We start from the raw sequence: 24,063 nt of genomic DNA on the forward strand, positions 1-24,063 counted from the left end.
CTGGCACACACCACCCACTTGTTTCTTACACCCTGGTGTTAGGGTAAAAAAGCTTGCTGGCATCTACTGGATCTCATATTCATCGCATCCACTCACACTTGTAGTCTTGTAGTCTTCTCTGTGCCAAGCAGCATCATTCTCTGGTTTGTGGATCATGCTAGACTCAGGGCTGCAAAGCTGTAGAGCACCTCCTCTGTGTGGCAACAAAAATACCTCTACATGTACCATCATCTAGGATTTTTTTTTTTTTTTTTTGTGGTTTTGGATTGAAAGTGTTCTTTAAAACACCTTGATTTTTATTAAAGGAAAAAAAGAAAAAAAGCTGCTTCCTGCAGCAGGAATATTTTCTCTATGCAGTTTCTCACTGGTAAGGAAAAATTGCTGATATGGTTTTTATTTTTGAACTTTGATGAATGCAGAATGAATATGGGTAAGACAGGCAGGGAGTAGTTAGGGGTATGCTCCCTGCACATTTTGGGGTACACTGCTGAAGGGAGGGAGCAAAGCTCTGGGGAGAGGTGCTGAGGGTACAGACCAGGGGAGGGGCAGGGTTCCCTCCCCTTGTGGCTGAGTGGAGCTCTCCAAGAACATCACTGGGAGCCAAGAGTTCCCAGCACTGGCAAGCTGCTGAGAGCCACCATTCCCATCTTGCCCACTATGCTCATTAGCATCTGCAATTAGTTCTAGCTAGTTGTGTTCTCAGAGAGAGGTTAAAGGAGGGTGGGAGTGAGAAGAGAAGTTTAAACATCTTTTTGTTTGCAGCACTACCCAAGTGTCTCATATGTGACTGAATGACTAAGTGCCCTTATATAGAACTTGCCACCTCCAAGATTTTTATTTCACGTCTGTCACAGGTCTGTAATGACTATAGGACTCAATGTGATCATAAATTGAGCTGATTTCAGAAGCACTGTTACTGGCTTTTATGGTTAATGGTTATATGTTTTTTATGGATAACCCTCTTGAGTCTGTCCTACAGCTACTGTTTCTTGTTGTCCTGCAAGGGTTGGTACAGAATTGAAATAAAAGAAAAAAAAATAGTAACAGTAATAATAACTTGATTTTTATTTGTGGCAGTTTTATCAACACTGATAATATCACTGGTCTCTGGACAATAGCTCTAAATGTTAAAAAATAATAATAATTAAAAAAATGTCATCAGAAATGATTCCCCACTCTAGTAATGTTGAGTATGACTCACAGCTTCGTACATTTTTATAGATGGTTGTATGAAAATTGTTTTATCTACTACTGACTGATGGTAGGTTTCTTGGCTTTAAAAATATGAACAGCTTGATCTCAAGTACCTTGGTTTAAAAATACAGCTCTTTTTATAGCATGTCTCAATTATGACAACCAGACTGTGCAGTAAGTATTGGATTCCACGTATGAGCACATTTTGCAAGACTAAACTAGATTCTTAGTTTAGGGATAGTTTGATCCTATGAGTTCCTGAGGTCCTCAGAAAGAGGACTCATAGCTGAACAAAATGGTTCTTTGTGCTTAAATCCAAAGTCCAAGTTTCTTGAAGGTTCAGCTTTGAATTTAAAAATGAAGTTCCTTGATTGGTGTTTTTTTCTTGAATTTAATTTCAAAGATGTGAAAACACTAACATATTCAACTTTTTTGTTTGTTTGTTTGTTTTTGTTTTTGTGATTATGAGACTGGAATAAATCTGCAGGAATTAAATGCAACTGTATCTATAAGTAAAATGATTTCTTCTTCATGTTGCAGAGCACAGATAACTCAAACATATCTATAATTGCTCAGAACAAAAAGTGCTTTGATAACGATATTGTTTGCTCTAAGAATATTTTCATCACTGTTGGAGACATTGAGATTTATTTCAGCGAACCTTCTGAGAAGCAGGTTAGTTATTTTCTTTCCTTTTTGGGTTGCTTTTTAAGATAGAAGTTACAACTCTAAAGGAGCATATTTTTGGAAAGTATCTCAGTCTGGGTTAATGCAGCACAAATGCCTAGGCCTCAAATACACAGCAGCTCCCAGGAAAAATCTTACTTTATCATTTTTTTTCTCTGAGTTTTATTTGTCTCACAAAGAAGACTGCTCAAAAGCCTCAAGGAGTCAAACCATACTGGCATTTGTTTGTTTCTCTCTGTTTTTTTGTTTTTTGTTTTTTTTTGTTTTTTTGAAGAGAAACCAAAGTATCTAATAAAAACAAACTTGAATGATCCAAAAGGCATAATATCGAAGAAGGCAGAATACATGTATCAAAGTATTAAACAACCTTTATAGTAATAGTATTGATTCTGTTATATGCTACAGGTACAATATTATTCACTATACACTTTACATTCTTAATTGGCTGCATACCTTGGTAGAGTTACTTTATTAGATATTAAAAAATATTCATTTCTGTCAGAATGTCTTAAAGGGACAGGAAAACAAATCTAACTATCAGCTGTGGAAGGCTGGATATTATACTGTGATACACTTTCCAGAACAGGACATTACAATTCTGTGGGATAAGAAGACCATGATGCATATTAAAGTTGGACCTCGATGGAAGGTGAGCCAAAAAAAAAAATCAAAAAAATCAACTGAGATTTTGTGTAGTTCTCAATGTTACTAGTGTGATATCTTCTTGTATTACTGTGATTGCCTTTTCTTCATGACTAACTTTCCTAGTGATATAGGTGTTCAACTGCTAGCATTTCACAGGTGAGAAGTGCCTGAGGATACAATTTAATGACTGAAGTCCTGAAGAGAAGGGGTTGTTCCTATACGCATGTTTACTCTGATGCTCCACACATTGCAGCCTTGCAATGCAAGTGATTCAGCTCTGACTCAAAGTTAATTTGGGGTGGGAAAAGAGGATTTGTTTTGAGTTACCTAGTTAAGTGTATGTTTTTGTAATTGCTGAAAATAGTGGAAAAGAAATGCAGGAAATGCTTAGCTAGCAACATGGAAGAAAGCAGTTTTTTACCACAGATTGTGTTAGGTTGATGGTGGAACTGCACCCTGAGATATAGTGAACAGATGGTGTCTCGTCTTGGGTATCAAGGGTATCAATTAAATAAAAAAAAAAGAAAAAAAAAGAGAGAGAGAGATGGGAAAGGATCTAGACAAGAACTTGCACTTAAACCTCATAAGCATCCTGTGACACAGTTAGGTAATGATGCAGGGAAGAATGAGGCTCTTTCCAGTTGTTCTTCTCTAGTCCTTTTCTACATCGTCATCTGTATGCCTTGGTGCATCTGCAGCTCAATCCATGAATTCTAATGGAGTAACTTAATCTGCACTTTCAATAATTACATCCCTGCTCCATTTTAGCTATGAGTGCATGTACTGAGAGAGAACAGTTTACAGTAAAAGAAGAGAAAGTGCACCATGCTAGAAAACAGCATCAGGTATTTTGAAGTGTAGGTCAAAGTTATAATAACCATCTAATCTTATTTTAAAGCAACATTATTGTAGGCTTTTTTCTCAATAGCCATAAGATTCTTGCTTGCAGATTTATCAACCATCAATACACATAATAATGATGATGAAAAATTCTTTTCCTATTTTACAGTAAGCTAACAAGAGGCTAAGATCTAAAAGTTGCATGCAGATGCAGCAATACTTCAAGTTCCTTCTGTTTCTAGCAGCTGTTTTTTCCTTAGGCTCCAGTTTAGTAAGATAAGGTCTGCAGCATTCATTATGAAAAAAATGATTAGAGTGAGCTGGAGCACCACAGAAACCCAGCTCTACATTGTATTATCATGCAGAAGTATCTTTTCCTGTATGTATCTATATGTGCATGTATGCATATATGTATGTTCATCAGCAGCACTTCCCTAAACACAAGAATGTTGCAGCTGCCTCTTTCATAACTGCTGTTATGAATGTTCTTGCTATGTGATCTAAAATTAGAGGCAGTGAGTTTTAATCATAACAACTAGACAGGCTGCAAAATTACAAGGTAATTCACCTGAACTTTTGACTTCTGGATTGTATGTAGTACTAAGCTTTCAGAAGAAAATATTACTAAGTTCTTACTTCGTAGTTAGAGCAAGTTCTGGGAAACATGAAGAAATTTCTATTGAAAGTTATTTGCAATTGGTTACTGTAAGCATCACATAATATCAGATATTTTCCAAGTCTAAGTCAGAGTTGCATTCACCTTTTACAGTTTAAGAATATTTTACTTTACAAATCTAGTCCATACTGATTATTGACTATCAGTATATGTAAAAAATAAATCCTTCTTGTTTAGGGTAAACTGGCAGGTTTGTGTGGAAATTTTGACAAATACACTTCAAATGATCTGACTACATCCAACAACATGGAGGTGAGAAATGCACAGGTATTTGGAGACAGCTGGGTATTAGGACAGGTAAGTTCCATGTCTAGTTAAAATTTAGAAAAAAAAAAAGTCATTAATTTTAATTTATAAATGAATAGATTATTAGTACATGAAGTACAGGGATTTTCTAAACTGCTGGTCAGAATGCACGAGGATATTTGAATTTTTATGTCTGTAGGTATGAGATGTGTTAATGATGTCTTATATTATAAGAAACGTATACTGAATTTAAATGAAAGAAACATAAACTGAATTTAAATGAAACAATCCAATCTTTTTAGGTAAGGATACACTGATCCCTGTATCAATGATAACTAATTATCATTGAATAACTAATGATGCTGTCTGGATTTCAGTTTTCTACAAATTTAGATAAAATGCTTTTGATATTTAGATTCATACCAATTTTAAAAGCAATTGTAATTTTTTGGATGTTGAATACTGAAGCAAATAGGATTTGAAAGAATAAACTGGAGAAGGAGGTGTCATCAGCCCTCCAAGGCTGCCTGCATACAAGTGAATGCAGAAGGGGCTTTCTCCACAGCACAAGACAGAAATTCAAAGGAGGAGCTATGCCAAGGAAGCTATAAAATGTACATTCACGTTCAGTCAGTGATCTTTTTTGATTGTAGTTTGTAATCAGAAAGCAAACTGATGAAGCAGCAGTGGTGAAGTGGTGGGAGAGAAAAGGCAAGAACAGCATCAGGCACAACCCATTAGCTTTCAGAGGAGGAGGGAAGAGGCTGGAGAGAGCAACTGTGCAACTGTGTTTTATAACACAGAAGAATAGGTATTTTATTCATTTGTGCTGAGGAGAAAGGTTTTATAGCATTGTGAACCTCCTGATAAATCAATATTTGTTAAACACTCCCTTAGGATCCCTGCAAGACCCAGTTTTTAATCTGTTCTCTCCCTGACTCAGAGAAGGAAATTGAACCAGAATCTCTCACCTCATGAAAGAATATGATCTCTTCTGCTTTGGAAGAAAGCCTTTGAGGTTTTTCTCCCTCAATCTCTCCTTTTGGATCTATATTACACCACATAAAATCTTTTAATCCTGTGACCAAGCAAGGGAAATGTGTTGGCTCCTACACAGTGAACACTGAAAGTGTTCATCTTGGCTGAGCACTGAGTGTTGATGACTCAGAGCCAGGGTTAGCAGGGTACGAGGAGGGGTCCCAGAGACTAGCTCTCCATTTGCTCTCTTCCCTTTGAAAAAAATACTTGAAGAAGCAAGTGTAACTGGGAGGCTTTGGGTTTTATTCCATAAAAAAAATAAAGATATGTTTTTGGTTCCAATCCCGTATATATATATATATATATTTTTTTTTTTTTTTCAAATTATCTGTTCAGTGGGTTCAGTGGTTGCTTTAATAAACGGCACAGTGTTTGCACAATTTGAACCTAACATGAACTTCTGGAGTTTTATGACCTTTGCTTAACCAACCCAAACTTGCACTTGCCTTTTTGAGGCCATATATTTTTGTAAAATCTCATATAATCTTCCAGTCTCTGTGGCTGCCAAAGCACGGAGGACCTGAATTCATTACTGGCCTAGTAGGCAGCCTGTGCTCAGGCAGCCTTGGCACTGCATCTGCCTTCTCAGTAGGCATCATTAGGACATTTTTCAGAAAGGAGCTCTGGCCTTTGCAGAGAGGTATCCTGGTCATCCTTCCAGTGTAATCTAAACACTGGAAAGGCGTATTTGGTAACTGGAGGCCTACAACCCAACTCTGCTACTGGCAAACATGCCGGCATTGGCACGGTGAGGCGTGTGGGATGCTTCCAGGGTTTCTCCCTCTGGGGAGTGGCAGCACATCCCCACACAGCACTATCGGAGCACCCGCACAGGAGGGCAGTGTGCTGGGCGACTGCTCTGCAGCTGAGGCTGTGCCACAACACCCCAACTCTGCCTATAGATCCATCACTGCCGTCTCCTGGGCTTCTCTGCTGCACCAAGGGAGTATGCTTTTGGATGAACTTGTGTTTTCTGAGCTGAGTGTCATTTTGGTTATATTTTTCTGTTCATTTTGTTTTTCTTCTTGAAGAGAGACTTAAAGAGAGGGAGCTGTATCTCAGCCCTTTTGAGTTATCATGATAATCTTTGACTCTATTTTTTATGTGTTGCTCTCTTCCTACCGCTGCTTCTTTATTTGAACTTACAGGGCTAAAGCCATCTGTAGTGTGCCTCCATTTAAAGTCAGTGCAAAACCACCAGAGATGGATTTGGACCATGTATTTGTTTGTGATGTTACAGTTGGTTGCTCTGGTAATGATTATAGTGTGTCACAAAGAAAACATTTTGTCTTCATACACTGAGCAGACAGCAGGAACATTTTAGTACTTCAGAACAAAACACAAAGATTCTGTTTTGTTCAAATGTTTTCAATTATAACAACAAATCAGGGGAAGAAGAAGATGGAGAAAATAGCATGTAAACATTATATGAGTTTTCTGAGTATGCAAGTATTGAAATGTACATGTAGGATGCATATAGTGTACCTGAGTCCATGGTAAACACATCTTTGTGTAAAATGTTTGTAATGGTTTTGTTTGCTTTTAAGTGCAAGAGCCCAAATGAAACACTAAGACCATGTGAGGTACATCAGAGCAAGTTCCCTTATGCGAAAAAGGAATGCTCAATTTTATACAGTGATGTTTTCGCACCTTGTCGCAATGTGGTAAGTTCATTAAATAACCCAGATTTGCTCTCAAATAGGAAAACATTAAAATTCCAGTAATTAATTTCTTTTTGCCATTCCCCTCTGCCTGAATGCCATGGAGGATACTTAGTAGAGCTCTGCTACTATGTGGGTGGGCTATGTTTGAGCAGACCTCCTTGTTCCTATCAAAACTGGAGCCTAAACATTATGGTGGTAACTGGGAGTCATGAGTTAGTAGACAGGACAATCAGAGTTCTGTTCTCTTTAGGCTTTATTTATATATTTTATTTATATAGGTAACTGCACTTTAAAGGCTTTTGTGTATATTGTAGGCTTCTAAAATAAACATTTGTTTAATGTGCCTCCAGCTTATCTAAAATGGTTTTATTTTGTTAACTGTTCTGCTCAATATGGTAAGAAATATGAGAGAGCAAGATTTTAACTTCAGAGCTATCAGTATTTTTAATTGGCTGACAGGTTATCATCTGCTTTTTATCAAAACTCCCTGGTATGGTGTCCTTGTTTCCCCAATACCTGGCTGAGCTTGGAACTTGAGTTACAAGAATGTCCTTAAGATCAGTCTAAATGAGATGGGGATGACAACAGTTTGTGTGGGAATCTTTTATTCCATCATAATTCACCCTTTATCAACGCATGATGTGCTCATTACATTTATACCTCTTTCTGATTTTAGCCTCCCAAAGGTATTCAGTAATTGGAGCTGCTTCTTAACACCTGTGCAGGCAAGACTCACTATGACATTTTGTTTCAGTCTCTGTTTTTCTTTATGACTATTAATATTAAATGAGATTGTTAGATGTCTCAGCTGAACCTCCTGACTTTCAGGACTGAAGTTTGATATCAACATGGTGAGGAATTTGCCTGAAGAGGAGGTTGCAGAAGCTTAACCCAGGAAATTTATTAATGTTGACTTTGGTTACTATGTGAAGAATTTTTTGAGCATGTGCCTGAGAACAGTGATGAGTGTATTTTCAAAGTGGAAAGCAATAAATAAAAATGGAACTTTTGAGAGTTTTTGAGGACCTGTATTATAATAACTCTTAAAGAAAGACATTTTCTCTTGAACATTCGTTTCCCGTATCTTACCCATGTTGTGATTAACATTTTCAATTATTATTCCAAGAATTTAGCATACTGATATTAAGAAATTCATGTCAGGTGCAAAACATGGCATTTAATCAGTTGTCAGGTATTTTCATATGCACATCCATCTTGTATGAGACAGCTTTTAAAGTAAACATCTTTCGGGTGTTTTTACAACCTCTTCATTAGCATGTGAAAAATACTGCTCTTTTGAAAGGTACTGTGACTTCCTATCAAAGATACCTGCCTAACTACTGGCAGCACAGGCAGGGAAAGTGGTTCCAAGGAAAAAAAACATACAAGCCAAGACAGACACTGGAGGCCTGGGAGGAACAGAAGGTGTAGTTGTGAGTCTCAGGAGGTGCATGGAGCTGTGCTCTTGCAGTGCTCCTGTTGTGCGGGCAGTGGAGGATACTACTGTGCATGGGGGCAAGATCCTTCCCTAGGACAGGCAGCCTGTGTGTTCAGCGTAGGCTGGAAAACCCCATTTTAAGGGAGACAAAATCTCGCATCTCTGGCTGGCAGTGACTGATGGATTGCAATTGCCTGGCTGAGCACTGAGCTCCCTGAGGGGAGCCCTGACACTTGCAGAAAGAAAGGTCTTCCTCATAACTCCTGAACTCAGCAGGAGCTTTGACCTTAGCCTCCCAGCTTGTCACAAAAGTGGAGAGATGCTGTTCTGCGAATGGGAGACAGGCTGAACTCTGGAGCCACTCTGCTAATTTGTGATTCCTGCTAAGTTACTACATCCATTTTCAACGGAGCTAATGCTCATGTCCCTGACCCACTGGTTTTCAAAACAAGAAAAAGATTGAAAGCAAAATGGCATCTCTCTCCAAGCACTAAAGGCAGAAAAATGATCATCTTATCTCTGCCAGTGTCTAGCAGCTGCCAGCTGAGAAGTTGTCTCAATGTTACATAAGTGCTGCCTTGTTGCTGTGGCGGTATTTGGGTAATCTGAAATCTGATGAGTGCCATTGGAGTGCTCTACAACTGAGCTAGATTAGAGTCTATAAATGATTCTAAACTGAAGAAATGCATTGTTTTAAAGTTCCTATGTGTTGAGTAAGAATGTTTTTTTTTGTTGTTGTTGTTGTTTTTTTGTTTGTTTGTTTGTTTTTGAGATCAACTCGATATTACAAAAAAGGTGATTTAAATCCAAGAAATACTGTATCAGTATCATGCTATTAAATTTGGGACTACAGTAAGATTTTAGAGCAGCAAAGTGAGTGCCTGAGCTAATGAAGATTTTTGGACAAATTATATTAAAACTTGATAAATGCAGAATATATTTTTTTTTCTGCAAAATTTCACCAAGTGCTCAAGCTTTCTTTTCCTGACCAAAAGCCCCTCTAAACACTAGTACTTTAATTACTCAATCATCAGTTGCAGCTCTGGTTTTGCTATTCTTCATGCAAAACTAACAGGATGGCTATAGGTGGCAGCATTTGCTTTATGAAAACACAGAACTGTCACATTCAACATGCTCTTCAGAATGAACAAACAGAAAGTGTAGACAGTCATACTTGTTAATAGTCACCAGTTAAATTTTTCTTTTGATCTGTAAGGTAGGTACAAAATGGTCATTCACAGTCCACTTTTTATAAAGAATTGTATCCAAAACTTAGAAAATGCCTTATATTTGTGGTAAATTACTTCAGAGACTCCTTCCAGAAGTAGTACTCCTGCTGAAAATTGTGCAACAGGAATTTGTACAGCTCATGCAATAAAGTCACTTGCTCTCTCTTCCCACCTCCCCCTTTTATTTTCCAGATTGATGTGACTTCCTTTGTCAAAAACTGTCATACAGATACATGTAACTGCAATCTTGGCGGGGACTGTGAATGTTTGTGTACCAGTATTGCAGCTTATGCCCACAAGTGCTGCCAGCAGGGAGCAGTGATACACTGGCGATCTCCCTCTCTCTGTGGTATGTATCTGGGCTGGCCTCACACCAGAACCCACTCAGAGAAAAGGACATCTTTGGTTTTTCTCTTCCCAAAAATAAAAATCTGACAGAAGCAGGTGGATAATAGATACACTTTACATTTTTTATTTTTTTTTTTCAAGCAGCCTGTGTGTTAACTGCTAAACACCTGAATATACCGTCTTCCTTAAGAGGACTGGTTTTCTGAGAGGCTGTTGGAAAGACACAGGCACACCATTGTGGGGGATGCCCAGGATTCTGTGTGGGGTAGCAAAGAGATTCAATCTGTTCTACTTTTCACTGGCAGTGGGAAGAGTTCTTAGCTATAGAATAATTAGTGCTTCTGGTCTGCTATCCTGGCACATCTATTCAAATATAGCTCTATGTCACTGAATAAAAGCCAGAAGAAATAAAGTCACTAGTTGAAATACATTACAGAAAATGAAACTTCCTCTGATAAAAGTGAATTTTACATTTTTAGGGTGAAGGTAAGCATGAACTCTATTGTTACTTTATAGTAATAATTCATTTTCTTTTTGTTTTAGCTTTTGACTGTGAATATTACAATCAAGGTATGTAGTACTTAATATTACTCTCTTTGATTCATCCTGGTTTTTATATACCTTGTTGAAAACACTTAGGCTTCATGTTTGCTAGTATAACACCTAGCTATATGCTAGAAACAAATCTGTATTCCTTAATTACAACATCAAATCTGTTTTTATAAAGCACTCAGTTGCAGGCCATTGATTAAAAACCAGTGATTTCTCACACTGACCGCTCTAGAATATGGAAGGTGTTTTTGACATACTATCATCTTTCTTTCTGTACTATGCTATTTTGAAATACTTTTTTCCCCACCTATTATTTTGTTTCTCTTTAAAACAAACAAACAAACAAACAAACAAACAAAAAAAAACAAGACACACTTGTCTTATATTGGTTCACTCAGAATAAACCTGAAAAAAACATTTAATTTGGTAATATCTCTCTTTAGCTGTTATGATTTAGTTTATATCTCTATATCTCTTTAGTTGTTATGATTTATCTATTGGTTTATTTATTTATTTGTTTGGATTCTTGATTTGAGTATATGAGTTCAGTGAGCTCAGCAAGTTAGCAAAGCAAGTCTCCATGAGTCTTTCTGCTGTATGTCCAGAGACAGTGGGAGCATGGAAACAACTTACTTGTAAGTAAAAACACACATCTGGAATCTCAGATGAAATATAATACACTGCACACAGAAAACAAAACCAGTTATAGCTTGTGCTGGGAAGAGTCTCTATAAGCTGCAGCAGTGTTGGAGGTTATCTCATTTCTGTGCTCCCTGTTCCCTAGGGTAGGGTTACATAGTCACAATCACTCGAGCTCTCTGGACCTTCAGATCCATTAGATAGGATAGGTGACAAATATGTAATTTGCCACATATTCCTTGCTCATTTAATGTCATTATGTCACTATACTGACTATATTTTGCAACATAACCATTGATTTGTAACAAAGGCGTTTTCCTCTGCTTAGGCAGATACAGTAAAGTGTCACTGGAAACAAGTACTTGAACACATGCCTTGTATTCTTGAGTTTCACAGGATGAATCTGTACAAAATTACTTTTTGACACTGTCTGTTTACTGGTGTTGTGCTACAATATCTGTAAGAACAAAATAAAATATATGGAAACTGGATATGGCATGTGGGATGTTAAAACATGAAAGATTTGGTTGATGATTAAGGAAACCCACCATTCCTGTTATTTTTTGGGGTTTCTTCCATTCAGTTCTGCTATTGGTATCTAAAAATGCTGCGTTTGTTTGTTTGTTTTCTGTGCAATATCTGATATATTATTTGGGTATTGTCTGGTGTGAATTAAAACAGATAATCTCACATTATTAAGGGATTCAGATATTGACACATTGTTGTGCATCTAACAATGTTATATATGGTTATTACCATTTGAATTTTCACCCCACTGAACTAATTGCCTTTGGTGTTGTAAAATTTAAGTCTTTTTATCCAGAAAGGAATGGTGTAGACATAATGCATCTCTGATGATACTGAGTTAAGATTAACCATCATCATCATAATTAATCTGATAGGATTTTTAGGGGAAAAAAAAAAAAAAGAAAAGAAAAGATAAAGAAAACCCTCATAATTTATGAATATTTGTCACACTTATTAAGTTATGCTATTGAGTTTTATTCTAAATTGGCTTGTTTTCTTTTGATTTTCCTTCTTATTTCCTTCTTATTTTTTCCTTCTTATATTGTCACATAAAAGAGTTTGCACTAATTCAATCAAGAATTTGGTTGGACCAACTGATGGGATGATTCTTTGACTTAGCATGTGTAGTTATAACTGGTTTGTTTCTACTTTTAATGGGTGAAGGTCAGTGACCCAGCTGTGTTAAATAATCTCAGTGTTTCCTAATGTCTCAATTCATAACTTCAACATTTTCAGCATGTGGGTGGATTGCTATGCCATGCAGCACATTTTTGAAGTCAGGGAGAAGCTCTAGAAGGAAGTTAGCTTGTTCTTGTGCTCCAGAATTCAGAAATGAGACCTATTACATTTTGAAATTGGTAAGATACATGATTTTCTACACTGGTCTCACAAGTACTCTACCGTAAAGTAACTAACTCCTGTACTGTAAAGTAATTAACGCCTTAGAATGAGAGTAGTATTCATTCAATAAACTTCTTGTGGCATCCTGTCATAGATTTGGATACTGTGCAAGCATTTGTAGGAAGTGAGATATTAAAAAAGAAGGGAAAACTGGCTAACTGCAATCACACAAATGTGACTTTCGATACATCCTTTTTAGCAATTTGCAGCCTGTAATGAGCATCATACAGTAGACAATACTTTTCTGCTGTAGAGCAGTCCAACCCTCTACTTTAGCAGAATTTAGATATCGCTAGGTATACCTGGCTTTCTACAATATTCCTTGCAATGTGGAATTTTGTCTTACTTAAAAAGTAGTAAGAAAATCAAGGGCAGTATGTGTTGACCATTTAATGCCATCAAAACACCTTCTGGTGTGTGGCATGGCTCTTCCTCTGATTTCTTTTTTGTTCTGCATGATGTCAAACTGTTGAACATTTGTGGAAACTTTCTCAGTAACAGCTCAGTCCTGCTTTTGCTGAAGTCACAGGCAAAATGTCTGTTAGTACGCGGGGATGAACATCCCATGATTTAGGGTAGAGTCAGTAATTGACTTGCCACTTCCATAAAAGGGATCACATTGTGGCAAGTTTGTGAGCTTCCAGTGTATACAAACTCTAGCATAGCTTCATTATAAAAACACTGGTTATTTTCTTGCAGTTCTCTTCAGAAAATGGTGTTTAACTTCTAGCAAAGCCAAATCTCATTATTAAGATAAGTTCTTCCCTCTTAGAAGAGTCATATCAGAGAGCAGATGTTCTAGGTTAGGATAGGGGTTCAGTCTTCTCACTGGTATTAAAGGATTAAAAGCTTTCTCAAAATTTACAAAGCTTGTTTATTACTCACAAAGCAAGGTCTTAGAAGTATGCTGCTCTTGGTTCTTTCAGTGGGGTATAGTGACAAAGACTGATGCTGTTATATCTCAGTGTATCCCCGTGAGCCTTTCCAGCCCCGCAGAAATAGCTTTAGGGGTATGTTATAGGATGTCTGGGGCATAGTTGGGACAGCAGCATTTTGGCAGCAGTACCAGCTGAAGTTGTTGTCACCACTATATTGGCATGAACTTTTGGATGACTACGTGCTGAACCAGACTGGAAAATTTAGCTGGTCATTTTTCAGTGGGATTAGTTTACTGATGAAGTACTTAGGATGGCATAATAAATGGGGTTGTAGGGGGACAGAAGCAAGTGGTCTGTGGGAGAAGATGAACTAGACAACTGCTTAAGCAAGGGTGCTGCCAAAAGTTCAATTACAGACTTCTTTTTTAATTGCCTTGTAGATATTGGAGTAGTTTCAGTGTCTATTTGGGGAATAATATTAAAGTTACTCTGTTGATATTACAAAATATGGAAATAAGGACACATGAAAGACAAAATACTACACAAAGGCAACCCAGATTGCTTTCTTGCATGTGCCATTTTATGAGGATCGCTTCCCACACTTTATGCTCACTTTGTATCAATTCTGTTCTGGAAAGCAAGCAAAGAGGAACAGAGTACCTTGAACAGATAGATACAGACCTACTCCAGCATAATACCTTGAGGCGTTGAGCTGTAGTTCATAAAATATTTGATTCCAGGTAAGGTGAAACATTTAAGGCAATATATGATGTCAGCTAAGGCTTAAGTTTTGTATGTTATGCAAGTAGGATTGTTTTTTCTTTTAAAATTTGATTTTTCTTTCCTTAGGGCTTGGTGAAGGACCCTATATTTTGGCAAGTTCTGGAGAAAATGACACAATTATAGGAGCTAATGTATCTAGTAGAAGGATATTTCCCCTGCCTAGAACTGGAGCGTATGGAAATGTATTTTTCAGTTTCATGATAACTCCAGGTCTTTTCAAAGATAAAGATTTATGTAAGTGTTCTCAACATTACTGTGAATGTCAATACATATTTTTCAAACTATATGAATGTTTTTTGCTGCACCTTCTAAACCTAAAATAGTCTAGTTATTTTTAGTTATTAGAGTAATAACAATGAAGTGAGGACTTTTGAGGACAAATACTGACTTTTTGGAAAAAAATATTGAAAAACATACCTGCCAGCTCTAAAGCTGACTTTTTGGAAATCGTTTTAGATATGCTGCAAAATGTGAGTGAAGAATTCCTTCTTGAGAAAAAATGTAATTAGACTGTATAACTGTAAAATAGAAAAATTTGCATATGTATCTAAAAAATAACAATTCTGAAGATCAGTGAAGAAAATTTTGTCTCCAGTAAAATAATTTATTTTCTATCTATTCTTTTTTTGTGACTATTAATGCACCATAAAGCATGCAAATTAGAACAACAGATTTGGCTCCTGCATTATTAGTGAACAGTATCTCAATATAATGTAGAAGGAAGTTTCTTAGGTCAACAGCTATTCCTAAAGTCTATTCTTCATTTATCAGAGACAGACCCAACCAATATATACAAAAATAGATGTTTTAATATTTTACCTTCTGCCTTCTGCATATGTTTTCTTTTCTTCATGTACACTGAGTTTGTGCCAATGAAGTCAATACTGACTTTTTCATTGCTTTCTGTATTTACAGAATTTAATTTTTTGACAAAATTCTAAACCCTCAAAAGTCAACATGGAGAAGGGCTGTATTTACTATAAAATTTGAAACTATAGGCACAAGCTGTGGACAATTTTCCATGTAGGTTTTTAGCTACAATTTTAAAAACAGAAAGTGTATAAAATAGAAGAATTAGTTCAGTCTTGTCCAATTTTCCAACCAGTGTCAAGTATAAGTAAAATATTCATTATGTCTGTGTAGTACACAGTTATCATATTTGTGAGGGATGAGGTAGTGCTAATCTAGATTAAAGATACTATTAGATTGTATTCAAGGTGACAAACAGATCTGAAGTCAGCCTTATTCTAAGTTCTTAAACTCTCAGAGAATATTCGTCACATTCCATTTTCGGGAGGAGTAGAAAAAACAGAAGGTTAAGTCTTTTATTTGCCCATGAGTTGAGTTTTCTTACTGTATTTCTGGATATGACTGCATGTAAAAAGAGCTTGACATGAAGATGATCTTACAGAATTTGCGATGTTACTTACTAAACAAATTTCATTGCAGTTGAACAGTTGGATGTCCAAAGCTTAGGAAAAACTATCTCCATTTGAGCATATCCCAAGCTGAGACTGCTTATGAATTATTTTGAAGGCTGGTAGTAGTAGGCAGAATGTAGTTTTATCTGATTAGCTCTTTGGTGAGCTCTGCATTATGTGATCACTTGAAGTTTCTTTTTGACCTGCATTTCTACCTTTTCCATACCATAGATTATTTATTTATTTTTCTATAAAGCAGGTGTTTGAAAGGAGCCACTTAGCCAATGTATAGATTGAATCTCACTTTCAGACTGTTTTCTATGAAAAGTTTGCTATTAATTTACTTTTATTTATTTATTTATTTATTTATTTTGTCAAAGCTCTCTCCCTTGTTTCCCTTGAATCTGCTGAAAGGCCAAACTACTTTCTGTACATACATGCTAATGAAACCATTGGGCTGGAACAGTGGCAGGCAAGTGCCTCCTTTCGGAGACGAGCCACGTTTTTCCACCACCATGGCCTCTGGAGTCCAGGGCTCAGCGCCTTCGAACTGCACAGTAAAAAAGGCTTTTTCATCATTCTCACATCATCTGGTGTTAAAGTGGCAAAGTATGATGACTCGGAAGAATTCAAACGTCTAAGTAGCTTTAGTATTGAAGGTAAATTTTGCATAACCCGCAGGGATAAGTTTGATTTCTTCTGCTTGCCTTCAGAGCATTTCTCATGCATTAGCAATAATAACAAGTATTTTTATCCTATTCTTAATTACTATTCTGTCTTTGTCTTCCATTCTACATCCAAATGTTATTATTATTATTATTATTTTCAGATACAAAGAACACTTTATCTTTTGATTATATTGTCATTGTTTTGTTCTTTCAAAATAAATGTGGCATGTCACAAAAAGTGCATGTTAGTGTCTTGTTATTGAGCCACAGATATCTTTTTTTTTTTTTCTTAAACAAATTGAGTAACAGTATCACATCTGAAACAAATAATACATTCACTGTATTTGACTATGTTTAACTGATCTTTTTAAACAGAATATGTTGTGAAAAATGAATAGTTGTTTGTAACTTTGATGTTTCAGTGTCTTTTACCTTGACTGAATTTAAAATACTTATTCAAATGACATAAATGAACAAAATCTCACCTGTTAAAGTTCTTGAATATTTCCATACCGGGTTGTCCTTTTTTACATTTTTCTGAAAATTCCAAGGATATAAAAAATACTATAAATTTATAGTATTTTTTTTTCACTACTAAACCAATAAATAATACCTTCTTCTTTCTCAGAACTCAGTGCCTCTGTGCCTTATAGAAGGATGTGTGAATGGAGATATGAACCTTGTGCTAATCCTTGTTTTAAAACATGTAGTGATCCTGAAGGAATAGCATGTAAATTTCTTCCTCCGTAAGTCAAATTAAGCTCAATATTACTGCTATATTTTTTGATTTAATGTTCATACAGTATGTTTTCTGAAAATTACTTCAGCTGCAATGTCCATTAATTTTTAGTCATCCAAATTTCAATAGCAACTCTCACAATTAGTGTGAAAACATTTGCAACAAGCCACTTGTTTTCCATGTTATATATTCTTGTTTACATGTGATCTTTTGTCATAAGGAACAAAGAATAAAAGGGTTTGTATTTAGCCTAGGGGATTAGCTTCTTGTAGTGCTAGGTTGACATATATTGAATGAAATGAACTCTGTTCCCTTCAATGGATATTATATATTCAAATCCTAAACTAGTGTCTCATGATACTGTAACTGATTTAATCCTTCTGGTGGTTAAAAGTTTGAGACCAAAAGCTAGAGGAATAGTTAGGGTGAATGACGCCCTCTCCTGTGAGAGGATGGAACTTTATACTAAAAGATGGTCTTTGGCATGACAGGAGGGATTTTACCCTGCTGGTGTTAGTTTGTTAGTCTTAGTAAAAAGCTTTCCTGTTTCCATGGATCTCCCCAGCATCTATGGAAAGTGAATTTTTATAAATAAACCAAAAGAAAATATGTCTAAAAACTCAAGACACAAAATCCGGTGGAAAAGAAATGATATTTTGAATTTCAGATTATCTCCATGGGCCTACTCAATCTGTAGTTAGGGTTATTTCTAATATAACTAATTTCCTGTCTTGCTATTTTTACATTTTTTCTGTATTGGCACACTGGTTGTTTATTGAATAATTTTATTATTAAAATTCCCCCCATAATTAAAAGGTAAGATAATATATAGACTTGAATGAGACTTTTTATAGAGTCAGTCTAAATATCTTTATATCTGAAATGAACATATCTGGGCAAAACAGCACTCTTGCAAGTTAGGTTCTTGGTCCTGTTGGAATCTGTTCAGCTTAGGCACCTGAACTTCCACCTGTTTGTGGAAGCAGAGTGCTCCAAAGCCATCACATCCATCAGTATATGCAAATAATTGATTATTAACAATTTAGAAACAGAATTGTGCTGTCTCATTGACCTTAATATAACTCATAATTCTGTGTTCATCTTTACACTGGAAAGTTCTCAGAACTCTGATGTGGAAGACATTCAAATGTCTCATTTTACCAAAATAAAATAATTTAAAATTGATTTGTATTTCTGCCGTGGCTTTAGAAGTAACTATACAATATTTTAAAGGGTTGAAGGATGCTTGCCATACTGTCCCAAAAACATGATCCTTGATGAGGTCACACTTAAATGTGTTTACCCAGAAGACTGTAAGTATATTTTATGATATTAATCTAATCTTAGAAAGTGTTTTACAGATAATGAGAAGTGATTTAATCAGATGTATTTTGATTTTATTATTATTTTTATTATTATTTATTTTTATTAAATGTTTTAACAAAATATCTTTCTGTTGAAGAGCTTCTCTCGGGGACCTAGGCTCCATTCCCAGTCATCCAAAATAAATCTTCTACATTCATATGAATATTTACATTGAATACCTTCATTTATCGAATACTGTGAAATTCAACATTTCTGGTGTTTTTAGACTTATTATAACCGTGATTTGACTATATAATGCTAGAGTGTCATATGTATATGAAAGATCTCAAATGCAAAAAATATTGTTGCGGTGAAAAATCCAGACTTTTCAGTAGGTGAACCATCCCTAACAGCTTCCTTATATCAATTTAACAACTTCTGGTGTGAAGATACCACTATTTGCTTATTTTTGGAATACTGCATTCTTTTAACACAACTATTGCATTTTAATACTTAATTTTTTCCTTTACAAATTTAAATTAATTGCATTTTGATATTTGCTAGTACAAAGTTATCTCATATATTACACCGCCTTCCAAAGATATAAAAGAAGATAGCATACTCTATAATCTACTTATGCCAATTTTCTTTACTATTTTAGATTTACTGAATTTTCCATAGAGTTCCCTTATTGCTTCAAAACTGCTCTGCAAATTCAAGGTTTTCAGTAATAATAAAAATTGGCTACTCCATTTGCAAAGAAAATTAGAATCTTCTTGAAAGTGAGTTGAGTTCCTCAAAGCCATCAGGCAACCTGGAACCATTGGTAACTTATCTTTTCAGCAAAATTATGCTCTGATTTGTTAGTATTTAAATGGACTTGAGTATACATAGATGTTGCTATCTTGCTTTACCAATAATCCACAAAAGACAGTGAAATCTGCATTTTCATTTTAGGTATACCTGTGACACCTGTGGAATCAGCAATTGAAACAAAACCTTCAATGTTATACCCTCACATGATTACTACCAGAGCGACATTTCCTCAGAAACATCCTATTCTTGTTACTTCAGGGACTGAGTCAACTCATACCCATATGACAACCGAAATTACCATGAAAGCAAACACAACTTCAGCAGGAATGAATATGTCAGCGCAGTCCATTACAGACTTTTACTCACTGGAAGCATCTAATGCAGCCACCTATTCGACATTTTCATTATCAAGTACAGTGGAGCCTTCTGGTGTACCTCACAGCACAGCAAGCCCTTCTGTCCTTTCCAAACTCATATCTTCAACACATTTTCTAACTGCTTTCCAAACTTAGCAGCCACATCATATACTGTCAGTTCTACCCCATCTATAACTTTACCTATTCCAATAACAACTTCAACAACCTTACTCAGTGCCAGTCCTCTTCCAACAGGTTCTACATTTTTAATACACAATTCACTGGGGGTAGTTCCACTTCCACTTGAAGCATCAACCACCCAGACAGGAACTGTTCCCTCTACCTCAACAAATTTGATCTCCAAACCATCATCTGTCACTTCTGAGCTGCCAGCAGGGAATGTGAGGAGTAGGAGTCCTTCAGTAAGTCATTCTAAGGGAACAGGAGTATCTTCTGAAGTGTCTTTGCCTGCTTTGCTGGCTGGCAGAGCAACTTTCACAAGATCCATATTTCTTCTAGGTTCACAGCTGACATTAAGTACACCTACTTCTCCTGTATCCACTTTGTTAGAACTATGTCTGGTTTTGGCCAACCTGTAGTTCATTCAACACCCATTTCTGCATTGAATTCAGCAGCTTCTCAAATTCCTAAAACAACTAGATTTGAGAAAATTAATCACAGCTTCATCTTTGGAAGCAACCAAACCCTCGTCTAAAACTTCTCTGGTACCATTAAATACAAGTTCTTTAGCTAGGTTTTCTCCAAAGCCATTTTTATCTTCAGAGGAAATTTCAGTGACTGTTTCTAAGCAGACATCTCCATTAATGAAATGCAGTATTTCTACTGCTTTGCCCATAGTGAAATGCCCATAGAGATCTTCACCTCAAGTTGCTTCTCAAATCCCTATAAAAACTTCTTCAAGTCCTTCTATAACACACACAGTCTCAATACCAGTGCATTCTCTGACTACTTCCCTGAAGCCCAAAGCTATGAGAGATGTCACTGTTGTCGCAAAAAGTATTTATAAAGAACCTTCAATTTCTCTAGTCTCTACTAGCCAATCCTACAATCTCTGATATGTTTCTAGCAAGCTTAGCCTCAACAGAAAATAAATACATAATGCTCACCGATTCCTTTTCACTGTCATTCATTTCTAAAAAGCCAAAGAAAATCTTTAGTTCTACAGTCTTCCCTATTAGGACATTGGTATTACCTTCAAATGCAACATTACCACTGAAAAAATTACAGAGTACCTAATAAGTCCTCGCACAGAGATGAAAGTCATGCCTGTTGCACAGAGTGCAAGCATTTTCTTTCCTAAAGATCTTTCTTTCACAATACCATCATCTCTACTTAAAATCTTATCAACATCACTACCATCCTCTGTAATATCTCATACAAGTTTTTCAGTGATTCCCACCTCTGTAATATCTCATACAAGTTTTTCAGTGATTCCCATATTCAGCAGGACATCTTCATTAACACAAAATATAACTGCTACCCAGATACCAGTTTCATCTCTAGATGCACAAGGATCCTCAAAAGGTCCAGTTACAGATTTTGCAGCTTCTGCAGATTTTCCTACATTTGCTTTAAACATTAGCTGTTGTACTTGCCTTTCAGCAGCACTAAACACATCCAGTATAATGCCCTCTTTACTAATGCCTAAAACTCCTAAGGTCACTTCAGAAAGCCAGTCTGGTAGGGTCTCCATGTCTTCACCTCCTCCTAAGACTACTCATATCTCTACTGTTTCTCTAGGAAAACAGAGTTCTTCGGTAAGTTCTTCAGCAGAAGATGGAAGAATATCAGTTATGTCAGCTGGAATCATCACTCAATCCACTACACCAATGATAATGAACACAACAATGAATGCTACATCCCTAAAAGCATCTTATACTTTTGTAAAAATACCACCTAGCTCTTCAGCCAGTTTATTAATTGCTTCTGACACTACTGTAGCCCCTAGGATTACTACAAAAACATCTGATTCTTTTGTTGCTGATTTGAAGTTTCATATGGCTTCATCTTCAGTTTCTACTACCATAGAAACACCTATGTATGTATCATGGAAGTCTTTATTTACATCTCCAGCATCTCACATTTCAGAGAGCAGTACAGAAACTCCAAAAATGACAATCACGAAAACAACTGGTACTACAAACCCATTATCACAGACAAAGAGTTCGTCATTTACAGCTTCAGAATTTAAGTATGCAACCTTATTTGAAGGAACTTCAGATACTTTAGAAAGCAGCCAGACTTCACATTTGCAAAGAAATGTAACCAAGACAAAGTCAACCACAACAGAGAAATCTTCCCTGCCTTATTTGACAGTACCTGTAGGTCAGAGTTCACCCTTTTCAAGAGAAAGAAATATAACCTTAGCAAAAAATCTCTCTGAAGTTCCAGATGTAGTAACATCAGATTGGTCTAAAATCCTAACACAGAAAACAGGTAAACCTTATTTCAATTTAACAAAGGCCAGAGTTGGAGAACTGAACTATAATAGATTTATCCCATTCTATTGGTGAAATGGTGCTTTCTTCCCCTTCAGAGACTGTGGAAACACAAACTTCTCTGGCAAGCACAGAAACACTGACAGCTATAGCTGACAAGGCTTCTTCTGCCACAATGATGCATGCACTGTCGTATACATCTTCTGAATGCGTGGTATGATAAGTTTTACTTGCCTTGATGTGTTAATGTATGGATATCTATACTGCTATTCAGCATGTTATACCAGAGATTTTAAGTATCTCTCTTTTTTTTTTTTTTTTTCTCTATTGTGTAAAAATGAATTATTCTTAGAGGATTGTTGTATCACTGCACTTTTACTGCCCTGCTATATTTTGCAACTTAGATATCACAGAATCACAGAATCACAGAATTGTCTAGGTTGGAAGAGACCTCAAGATCATTGAATCCAACCTCTGACCTAACACTAACAGGTCCTCCACTAAACCATATCACTAAGTTCAGCATCTAAACGTCTTTTAAAGACCTCCAGGGATGGTGACTCCACCACTTCCCTGGGCAACCGATTCCAATGCCTAACAACCCTTTCGGTAAAGAAGTTCTTCCTAATATCCAACCTAAAACACCCCTGGCGCAACTTTAGCCCGTTCCCCCTCGTCCTGTCACCAGGCACGTGGGAGAATAGACCAACCCCCCCACACCAATATGTTGCTCAGGAAAAAAAAAAAAAAAAGTCTAAAGCTATGTGCTGATTCTAGACAGCAAAATATATTTCTGAGGTGCAGAAAAAAGCCATAGTCCATGGAATTGGGAGTTTTGTCCATAATCAGACCTTTCTGTTTTCCATTTCTTTCTTTCTGATAGGGTATAAAATGATGGGAATGCATGATTCTGTATTTTTTAAAAATGTGTTTGTATTATAATGGTTTATGTAGAGTATTCCACTGTCACTAGATGGAACAGGAGGGGTGTAGGTGAATTGACATTCATCACTGTCATATGTGACAAATAAGCAATTTTTTCCAAAATAACTGATGCAAATAACAACTGCACAATAATTAAGTCTGTACAGCAAAGTTAGACACTCAGTATTTAAATTGGAGGACATTTTTGCCTCACCCAAGCCTCCTTGGCTTGTCAACCTGAAGAATTTAACTGTATTCAGAATTCTGCTTATTTTAATGCAATTTATTTTATTGTTTTTGTTGTTGTTGTTGTTGTTGTTGTTTGTTTGTTTGTGGGTATGTATTTATTCTCTCTGAGGAAGTGCTACATTTTTGTTCCCAGTGTTCTGGTTACTTAGGGGTCTTTTACTTTCTAGTACTAGCAGTGCAGAATATTAATTTAATTCTCTCTCTCTCTCTCTCTCTCTCTCTTTTTTTTTTTTTTTTTTTAACCTGTGACCAGGTTGCCTGGGAGAGATCTAAAGGCTTAGCTTGCTGATATCCTATGCATCTCATGGTAGTCAAATGCAAGATCAGGTGTTTGTACTGTATCTAGAGTTGCATGACAAAAGAATATTTTAGTCCAACTTCCACACCCAAAGTCAAATATATAGGAAGTGTCACATAGATATGTTAATTCTGTCTCAGAGTAGGGCAATAAACTAGCGATCACCTAGACTTCATAAGTACAATGAGTGTAAAGTTGACTCTGGTTGTTTTTTCCATATATGACAGCCAAGATATCTTGAACCTGTCGACAAATGTAGCCAGTACATATGTGTTAATATGGGTTGGATGTTATACAACCTTTCAAGGAACTGTCCTAAGGATGTGAAGAAGCCAGATTGTGGATTTCGAGGAATGCCAGTTCAAGTTAACAATGATAGTTGTTGCCCAGAATGGGAATGTCCCTGTAAGTCACCGTTTTACTATTATATACTTACAACACAGAGACTTAATATGGAAATTTCAAGTGATAAATTAAGGGATTAATACAGTGGGAAGATTAATTTGAACACTGAAATGAGTTTAAAGGAGATTGTTTTGGGCC

General features: G+C 36.3%; 1 protein-coding gene across 1 annotated transcript in view; it reads left to right on the forward strand.

The window, feature by feature from the left end:
* The window catches only part of OTOGL (otogelin like), a 102,136-nt gene that overhangs the window by 49,053 nt on the left and 29,020 nt on the right, over nucleotides 1–24,063 (forward strand). Inside the window, exons 27-41 of the mRNA XM_072033077.1 lie at nucleotides 1,735–1,869; nucleotides 2,384–2,530; nucleotides 4,220–4,339; nucleotides 6,874–6,990; nucleotides 9,850–10,006; nucleotides 10,549–10,575; nucleotides 14,352–14,519; nucleotides 16,087–16,365; nucleotides 17,003–17,120; nucleotides 18,347–18,426; nucleotides 19,376–19,745; nucleotides 19,826–20,012; nucleotides 20,790–22,047; nucleotides 22,148–22,263; nucleotides 23,748–23,925. Coding sequence (XP_071889178.1) covers nucleotides 1,735–1,869; nucleotides 2,384–2,530; nucleotides 4,220–4,339; nucleotides 6,874–6,990; nucleotides 9,850–10,006; nucleotides 10,549–10,575; nucleotides 14,352–14,519; nucleotides 16,087–16,365; nucleotides 17,003–17,120; nucleotides 18,347–18,426; nucleotides 19,376–19,745; nucleotides 19,826–20,012; nucleotides 20,790–22,047; nucleotides 22,148–22,263; nucleotides 23,748–23,925 — 3,457 coding nt within the window. The remainder of the gene's footprint in view (nucleotides 1–1,734; nucleotides 1,870–2,383; nucleotides 2,531–4,219; nucleotides 4,340–6,873; nucleotides 6,991–9,849; nucleotides 10,007–10,548; nucleotides 10,576–14,351; nucleotides 14,520–16,086; nucleotides 16,366–17,002; nucleotides 17,121–18,346; nucleotides 18,427–19,375; nucleotides 19,746–19,825; nucleotides 20,013–20,789; nucleotides 22,048–22,147; nucleotides 22,264–23,747; nucleotides 23,926–24,063) is intronic.

This window comes from Anas platyrhynchos, chromosome 1 (assembly GCF_047663525.1).
Source record: "Anas platyrhynchos isolate ZD024472 breed Pekin duck chromosome 1, IASCAAS_PekinDuck_T2T, whole genome shotgun sequence".
Classification (NCBI taxonomy): Eukaryota; Metazoa; Chordata; class Aves; order Anseriformes; family Anatidae; genus Anas; species Anas platyrhynchos.